An 8,873-nucleotide genomic window follows, 5' to 3' on the forward strand; every position below is an offset into this window, starting at 1 on the left:
ACTGTTAGTGAGCTGGCGTCAGTCTGAGTTAAGTGGTTTGTCTGTGGTGCTCTGTTGTGTGCGTTCCTGTTTCAACCCTTTGGCGATTAGTGAGATGGCCGACCAGAAGGAACAAAGAGTGTGCGTGAAATTGTGCTTTCTGTTATGTTAGNTGTTCCTTCTGGTCGGCCATCTCACTAATCGCCAAAGGGTTGAAACAGGAACACACACAACAGAGCACCACAGACAAACCACTTAACTCAGACTGACGCCAGCTCACTAACAGTCGCGGGAGACCTCCAGCTAACACCACCTAGCAGCACAACTCATAACTGCAAAGCATGCGCACGCAGCAGGTCGTTTCCGGTTATTTTTGGGTCCCCCCTCGTACTTGATGTAAAGTGGTTACATTGTTATTTGAAGTTTCATGTATGAAAAGCATAACATTGTCAAATTAAGTTTTGTAAAACATGGCACTGATGAACCAGATTTTCATTTCCAGCTTTCTTTTTTTCCTTACTATTATTCATATTTCAATTCCTTAATGTGATATGGGGTGGGGCTGAGGGGAAGACCAAACTCCCCACATGACACTTTTTCTATCCCTATACGTATGACAGGTAGGTATGAGGGCTGTTAAGATAACTATTCAGCTTGGATAAGAATGTCGAGGGTATGGTGATGGAGCATTACCCCAGAGTGTTTTTTCCAGGAGGTATCAGTGGGATGCCTCCCTCAGCACCCTTAGGGACAATTGACAAGTGGGCTTTAGTTGTATAATCCACACATGATGTAATATGTGAGTTGAAAATGTTTTCACTTCCATTATCTTAGATAACAGGGTCAGTGTTATGCTGATTCCAATTTTCAAGTGGTGTTTAATTTATGTGCATAGCATTCTTTCAGTATTATCCTTTAGTATTGCACATGTACTGATTACAATTTTTCAGTATAACCCCCTTGAGTCTTTTTTCCAGTGATGGACTCCATATTAAATGCAACAGTAAACTGATTGATGAGGAAGAGACTACTCTTAAAATTAGATCTGTTTTCTAAAACAGCTGGGCAAGAAAGTATGACTGACTTCTTCAGCACTGTAAAATAAGTGAATTTGTAAGATTTGTGAATTATTTCATTTTTTTGGCTTCAAACGACCTATTCTAAAATTTGTCCCTACTGTTTTATGTACAGTAATAAATCTTCACTTTCTTGGATTAAAACTAGATGGTCTTATGAACAGTCTAAAATGTTAGGAAAGAAACTAGTGGTGTAAAGAAAGTTAATTCCCTTTGAAAATAAGTACATGTTTATACATTAGTGGTGGACAGCTTTATACCAGGAAGAGTAAATGGATAAAGAGAATTCATGTTTTGGAATTTGATACACATTTAAAGAACACTTCCCTTGTGTAATATGGGTGCAGGCTGTAATTGTTTCAGTGGCAGGTTTTCCCCAAGTACTTCAGTTTCCCTTGCCAATCCTCATTCCATCAAATTCTCAAGCATTATCACCGGTACAGGTACAATAGGACATATGGAAGCTGACGTGCTGAGGGGACCTAATATGGATTGCATCTCACACTATACAAACTCTTAACTATTGTAAACAATTGTAAGTATTGTAACTTTATTCTCTTACTGTAATCAGCCAATGTATAGTAACTTGCTTGTCCTATATCATGTAACAATGATCTATAGAGACGAAATAAATAAATATGTATCCGACCAGTAGTCAAAAATGTCTAGTGATAATGACTTTTCATTATGTAGAAGCAGCGGCACGCACACAGGGAGCCTACGCAGAATAATACCTGAACAGTGCTAAAAACAAGAAGTAGCCACTGCAGCACTATAGACAGAGGGCAGGTACCCCTGAGAACTTTAAAATTTGAATTAAAGATTTTAAAAGTGCCAGTTTTTGAAAATCAAATTGACATGTGTAGGTTAACAAAGATTTTGTACATATCTGACATATCAGCAGGGAGGATTCTGATATATCGAAACCTGTTAGCAACGGAGAAGTGAACAATTGGGAAGACTGGTGTTTTTTAAATTTTGAACTACATGCAGTGTAGCAGCTACGTGAGAGTACACACCTGACGATGGCCATTTACGGCCGAAAAATGTAGTGTAGAAGAAAGAACTACAATAAATTCTTGTGTCATATTGTGTAGAGTGTAACAGGATGCTTAAATATAATAGTGTAGAAGTTCCCCACCTTTTTATGCCTACAGCTGATGTCAGCAATCTCCATTTGACCCTTGCTGGCCTCTCAAGTTATCTCCGCTGTCAATAACTTGATAAGCTCATAGGTTGGATAATACAAACCAATACCAAACCATGGAGATACCTTGGGGAGTGCTGGTATAACCTATTCTTTAGTCGTTGGAACTAGATGGCAGTGAGTGGTGAACTTTATGCCCCCAGCTGCTTTACCCGGCCCAATATTCTGAGGACAGTTGGCTGAGTCGGAAAAGACAAAAATCTGCCCCATAGCTTAGCCTTGTACTGACTGAGCAGTCTCAGCATTATTGATACATACCAAATGGAGCAAATCTTTTGTCAAGTTATTGGGCACTCAGTATCATCTGTCTTTTCTGGAACCCACATGGTAATGACTTGTTCATCAGAGCTTGTCTCTGTCATCTCAGTACTAGGTGTCATAACCAGCAATTAAAGAAGAGATACCACATCATCCCTTTACTAAAGTGGACAAGTGAGAAAAATATAAACTTGGTCATATTATTTAACAGAGCAAAAGATGCCCAGGTTAGCATTCAACTTGCAAAAATGCAAAGCATATTGAAAAAGAGAAATACATTTTGAACAATTTTACAATTGCAGGATGCCCTGTGGTGATTACCACTCAAATTTGAAAATTCTGGTATTTCTTTCTTTGGTTCCTAATGTAATGTTTCTCTCCTTGCTGCAATTTTTATAATTTACAGGCTGCAAAAATAACATGTTTGACCGAATTTTGTGTCATTTTGAGGAAGCTTGGTGCTATTAGCTTTTCTTAGTTCTTTGGTCATTATTTAGCCAACAATTTTTGGTCCTCACTCCACCAAGACTTTATTTTATTATGTATTTGGCACAAATTTTTTGTCGTTAATCTCACTATAAATAGAACAAAGTTCAGGCATTTATTGGACTTTATTTTACAGCTTGTTTAATATAAAAGTACTGTACATATAATGGTAACACTAAAATTATTTGATACTGCTGCACAAGATGCTGAACCTATTATTTAAAATTTCTTTGGGGCTCAGTGGATTTAACCAATACATTTAAAATCTCTTATGAAAGAAATTTAACACTTGAGATTGTCTTTTGGAATCAGTGAAACTGAATCTGAACGAGTGAAAACCCGAAATTAAGGCAGTAACTGTAAATTTGATATGTTTCATTCTGGTCCGTCACACTATTAAGTTTACAATTAAGTTTATATCAGTCCAATGTGACATACAATGCCTTCACCACTTCAGCACTTAGTTACCTAACATACTCGTATATAGTCTTATAAAAACATTTACATATTGGTGGCTTCCTGATCGTAGTGGTATACCTCTGATGATGATTCATTAAGAATCATAACATCTTAGGTAACTAAGTGCTGAAGTGGTGAAGGCATTATATGTCACACTGGACTGAAATAAACTTAATTGTAAACAGTAACTGTAAGTTCCAGTGTAAGTACAACAGTGAATAATAACATACTATACCATGCTGCAGACAGGAGATTTGGCCAATATTACAGCTTATGTTCTAAATGAAAATTCCTGCAGTTTAAAGTTCTGGGTTGAAGTCCTTAATTTTTCAACATATCTGTTTGCACCTTTCACTTGAGTACATGTACCATGTACAGGGGTGAAAATTTTGACAAATCAGTCCAAATCATAGTAAATCTGAGACTGCAAGGTTTCGTGCTGTAAAAAAGGCATGTTTTGTTTTTTGCCTCTTGTTGGAGCCAACCTTGTTAAAAAATGATGTTATGGTTGTATTCTTACTTGCTCCACTTTCCTCCTCTTCCTCATCTTCCCTGTAATAACAGTACAAAGACAGCAAACTTAAGACTGGACCAACACAAAGAACTGTGGGAGGTGTACAATTTTCAGTTAGTCCCATGCCTGAACATGTGGGGCTTAACATATGAAATAAGTCTATTCAATGTATGACATACCCTCAGAGATCTGTCAGAATATTTGTGAATGCCATACTGAACATACATCTTAACTAAAATAGGTATGAACACAGAAATTATAATTTACAATAAATTATAAGTATGAACATAGAAAATCCAACTTGGTCATCTGAAGGATCATGAATGGGGAGAGACCAGATATTTTCCTCTCACCCATCCTCTAGATAAAAAGAAAAATAAGCAGAGAAAAAATTGTTTGAAGTATTATTCTATCTTTAGTCTAGAAAATCAGTAAAAATAACCTTAAATGCAAGCCTGTAAACAAATTTCCTGGGTGCTTCATTATTTGCTGTATTCAGTTGTGTTGAGCTACTTACCACTCCACAAGTGCAGAATGTTCTTGCAGAATTTTTCCCGCTGTTGACCAACTAAATCTGACTAACTGTGGATATCCAAACACGGGATCAATATTCTTTATCAGAAATGCTTTGGTTACAGGATCTGTGGGGGGAAAATTTATCAATTTAGAATCAGTGTGTGTTAATTAACGACACTTGGTCAACTGCTTAATTTATGGAGCATCGACTGAGAAAAAACACAGGATTCTGAATGGTTGCATCCAACTTTACAAAATATCCCAGTATCTGGGGCACAGGAGAAACAACAAAAATAGCCTAGATTAGGCTTGAAAGGACTCCAGTTGTGAACTTTTTCATGAGAGCAATGACACCACTGAAACACTATGCTTGAGCATTTTCCATACTGTCAATAGTTTTTATATACACAACTTCTGGAAAGGGGAAGAAAAACAGTTTATTGGAAAATGATGTGCTTAAACTTTAAGTGTTCTTTTACTCCATGTTGTGCTTCCTGGAATGCCTCTACGAAGGACTATTGCTATAAGAAAGAAATTCTGTTTGCAAGTCAGAAGGTCGCGGGTTCAAATACCGATGAGGTCATTGGATTTTTTTTCAATTGACCTAATCCTTCCGGCTGCACTATGGCCCTGGGGTTCACTCAGCCTCTAACAGAAATGAGTAACAGGAACTAAATAATTTTCCTGGGGAGTAAAGCGCAGCCTGCGCCTAAGGCTGACAACCTTACTGCCATCTTTGAGCCGACTGTCTAGATAATGTGGGATCCTCAACATCTCACAACCCTATGGGCCTTCATGGCCTGTTACAGGGATAGCTTTACTTTTCTTTTACCTTGAAAATAAGATGGAATAAGTGCATAGACAGTACTGTGCAAATTGTTATGCAAGTCCTATGGGAGTTATTTTCATCATTTTTTCTCAGTTCATTACTCTCTGATGACCTCATACTTCTGTACCAATTACCATTAGGGTAACCACTTCCAAAATCATCTGAAGTTGCTTCAAGGCCCTCTTGAAATATCCATCCTTTCAGGGCTGTATCTCTGGACACTTTGGCACAGATGCTGGCTGCACTTACAATTGGGTAAATGGCATCAGCTTTCTTAGCAACTGTAATCTTAAATTCTGGAAATATTTCTGATAACTTCGCCTGCAAGATATTTATATATCATTATTTTTAAACATCTTTGTAATCAGAATATATGTTGTTATACACTTTTAACTTACCTGATATTTTTCAGGAATTCCAACAGTATCAACATACACCTCACTGATGTTTATTCCAGAGCTCTTTGCTTTTGTGAGGAGCCCAACTGTTGAATCCTGTGCTACTTGATTCAAAGAATGCTTCTGTCTAAAGATAATAAGTAAATTATTACACATAACTGAAATCAGGTGTTGGTACATAATAGAATTAGGCAAAACAGATTCTGTAATTATATGTGTTATTGTGTACATGAAGAAATCAGACATTTAAATAATTTTGAAATGATTATGGCCAAAGATAAGACTGAGAATTTCTCTACATAAGATATAATTCTAGTGTTTCAGTTCTAGGTGGTACCTTCGGAACATGCTATTGCAGATGATGTTTGGAGAGATGGCTTCTATAGCCCACCCAATATATTCTGTTTCTTTACAGAGTTTCTCAAATATAAGTTCTCTTTTCTCCTCTGTTAGGATTTTAGAATCTGCACATCCCAAAGCCTTTAGGTTTTCTGCCTTGCTCAGTGGGCAATAACAGATTCCATACACCATAGGACCTAGAAAGAAAACAACACGGTACAACTGGGTGGGATCTAGTCAGGGTAATTAGTCTTTGGACAGTTCTGGGTTAGCTTATACTCGTATATATGTATGAAGACAGTGAATATAAATCATACTGATTGCCACAGCTGTCATGTCAGGTACTGAAGTGGATAATGTATGCTAATCTTAGACCTTACTCAAAATTGAGCATCTCGGGTGGAAGAATCTGAACTCCTCCCAGCTAATTAGAGCACAGAGATTTGGACAATCAGAACTGACAAGCCTGTAGTCTATCTCCATGAAGTTAAGTCCTTGAGAAGCCAATAGGCATACAGCCACTCATAAAATCAGCAGCATGTTACCGAACCCAAAACTTCATTACTATTTTCACAAGAGCCTGCGACAGGTCTCTATCCTAAGCTAGATGAATCCAGTCTACACCACTCCATCCTATTTCTCCAAGATCCAGTTTATTACTATCTTCCCATTTACATCTAGGTCTTCCTAGTAATATTTTCTCTTCTGATTTTACCACCCAAAAACCTTGTATGCATTTGTTGGCTCTTCCATGTGTACCACATGTCCTGCCCACCTCATCCTTGACTTCATCAAGTCTAACCAATTACAAGTAAAACTTACGCAGACTACTGCAGATGCCTGAAATGTTGTCTGTTGTTATGCATGCATTTCTAGTATCTCCATTAAAATACATAACTCAGGACATGAAAAAGGAACCCGTATTGCAGGTGGGGTGTGGCAGGGTGATACTGAGACATGTGTATGGTGGGGGCCCTTCAGGGTCGGATTTCATGATGGGAGTAGGTGGGAGGACGGGTTTCGGCCTGATGGGGGGGGGCTGATCTGGTATATGGATGGTTCCAGGATGGGTGGGGGCACTGGAGCTGGTGTGTTTTGCTGTGGTGCAGGGTGGAGGCTTGGGTTCGGGTTCGGCTTCAGGCAGTGCATGACGGTGTTCCGGGCAGGGTATGTGCCATTGGGGGCATGTATTATGGAGAATCTGGATGGGGGCTGCAGGGGTGGCAGCATCTGCATTCTGTCTGGTGGCCGGGCTGCACTTGAAGCGCTTGACAAACACCAGATCAACTCAAAATTGGTCTGGGATTTCCACCAAACTCTCATGGAACTGGCCAAACATAACAGAGTACAACTGATATGGGTGCCAGGGCATGAGGGTATTGCTGGAAACAAAATAGCAGACCAACTGGCCAAGACTGGAGCTGAACATCCGTTCACAGGACCTGAACCATCCTGTGGCATCTCTATAGGAGTCGCCAGAAAGGCAATCATGGACTGGACAAATGTGAATCACAAGAAATACTGGGGATCCTTGACTGGAGTCAGGCAAGCAAAGGAACTCATATGAGGACCCTCTAATAAAAGAGTGAAGGAACTGTTGAAGTTGAACAAGGAACCAGCTACGATGGGTGGTGAGACTACTTACAGGACACTGTCACCTCAAAGGACACCTCTTCAAACTGGGACTGAGTGATGGGCCAACTTGTGAGAGGTGTCAAGAAGAAGATGAAGTAGCCACACGTGTCCTGTGCGAATGTGAGGCCTTAGCTTATTTAAGATTGCATCACTTGGGTCAATATTTTATGGAACCAAGTGACTATTTGTCCCCACATACAAAATCCTACACTTCATTCCTGGCGCAGGATTGTTGAGGGGATAATAAGAAGGGAAGGCATAATAGATCACTGTGGTCACAGTGCAAGGGCCAAGAAGGCCCACCCCTTATACATTCATTCATTCATTCATTCATCTCCATTATAGTTTATATTCACATATTGAAATACATTTTTTGGAAATCAGTGAGCCTAAAAAAAAACATGAAACCTCTCTCTCGGGTGAAAGGTGTGTATGAAATTTTCTAGGAGAATGTTCAAGACAGCCTAAGGGAGACTTCAAGATCTCTCCAGTGAGTACTTGGCATTTCAACTGACACTAAAGAAGTGCTGCACTGAAACTGATCATTCCTTATATGTGATAGTTGTGCTGGCTGGTGTATGACAGCATTGCGGCGCTCATGCAAAAATGGCATACAATCTAGTCATCCTTTTTCATTAAAATAAGTTTTCTACGGTTTTCGCGGGCAAAATAACCTACAAATAAACAATTCAAATCAAGATCTTCATCCGAACACTCCAAATATACAACCGCTGCCTAGGAAGTTTGGGACAATCAGTATCCTAAAATAAATACAAAGTTAATGTTTTAAAATAATATTAGTCTTACCTAATACTGGCCCTCTCCCTGCTTCATCGACTCCAAGAACACACGGCTCATCTAAACATAATTTTGGTAAATCAGAAAACAGTACTATATTCCTAGAATTATCATGTTTTAAAAAATATGACCCGAGACTTTCTGTTGACAATTTATTTCCGCTCATATTTGTGTCTTGCATGATCAACAATTTTCAATCGCAACAAACCCCAGCACTTACACAAAGCCCGCCACCGCATTTAACTTTCCTAGTTCCTAATGCCCCTCCTGCTGTAGTGTGAAAGGATTTGGTGGTTACCGGTGGTTATTACTGTCATCCGAGAACATTGATTGCTGTCGAATACTATCGTCAGGGGTACTAGATAAACGGACTACGCAC

The 8,873-nt window shown here is 39.0% G+C and overlaps 1 protein-coding gene across 2 annotated transcripts; it reads right to left on the reverse strand.

The window, feature by feature from the left end:
* Positions 1-3,572: 3,572 nt before the first annotated feature.
* LOC111874810 (ribonuclease H2 subunit A) lies at positions 3,573-8,840 on the reverse strand. Of its 2 annotated transcripts, XM_023870612.2 has the most exons (7): positions 8,715-8,840; positions 8,504-8,554; positions 6,060-6,258; positions 5,723-5,849; positions 5,459-5,645; positions 4,497-4,620; positions 3,573-4,017 (listed from the first exon to the last, which is right to left on the reverse strand). In XM_023870612.2, the coding sequence occupies exons 1-7, from the start codon at positions 8,731-8,733 to the stop codon at positions 3,873-3,875; spliced, it is 852 nt and encodes a 283-aa protein (XP_023726380.1). In that variant the 5' UTR covers positions 8,734-8,840; the 3' UTR covers positions 3,573-3,872. The 2 variants fall into 2 exon arrangements, with proteins under 2 accessions (XP_023726380.1, XP_023726379.1); XM_023870611.2 differs by having other exon boundaries at positions 8,504-8,819.
* Positions 8,841-8,873: the final 33 nt, after the last annotated feature.

This window comes from Cryptotermes secundus, unplaced genomic scaffold (genome assembly GCF_002891405.2).
Source record: "Cryptotermes secundus unplaced genomic scaffold, Csec_1.0 scaffold27, whole genome shotgun sequence".
NCBI lineage: Eukaryota > Metazoa > Arthropoda > Insecta > Blattodea > Kalotermitidae > Cryptotermes > Cryptotermes secundus.

Coding starts and splice junctions, on each gene's coding strand:
- LOC111874810 (XM_023870611.2), bottom strand. CDS start 8,675: ATGCAAGACACAAATATGAGCGGAAATAAATTGTCAACAGAAAGTCTC. Junction 5,850..6,059: donor TGCAATAGCATGTTCCGAAG/GTACCACCTAGA, acceptor TATTATCTTTAG/ACAGAAGCATTCTTTGAATC. Junction 4,018..4,496: donor CATTCTGCACTTGTGGAGTG/GTAAGTAGCTCA, acceptor CTGTTATTACAG/GGAAGATGAGGAAGAGGAGG.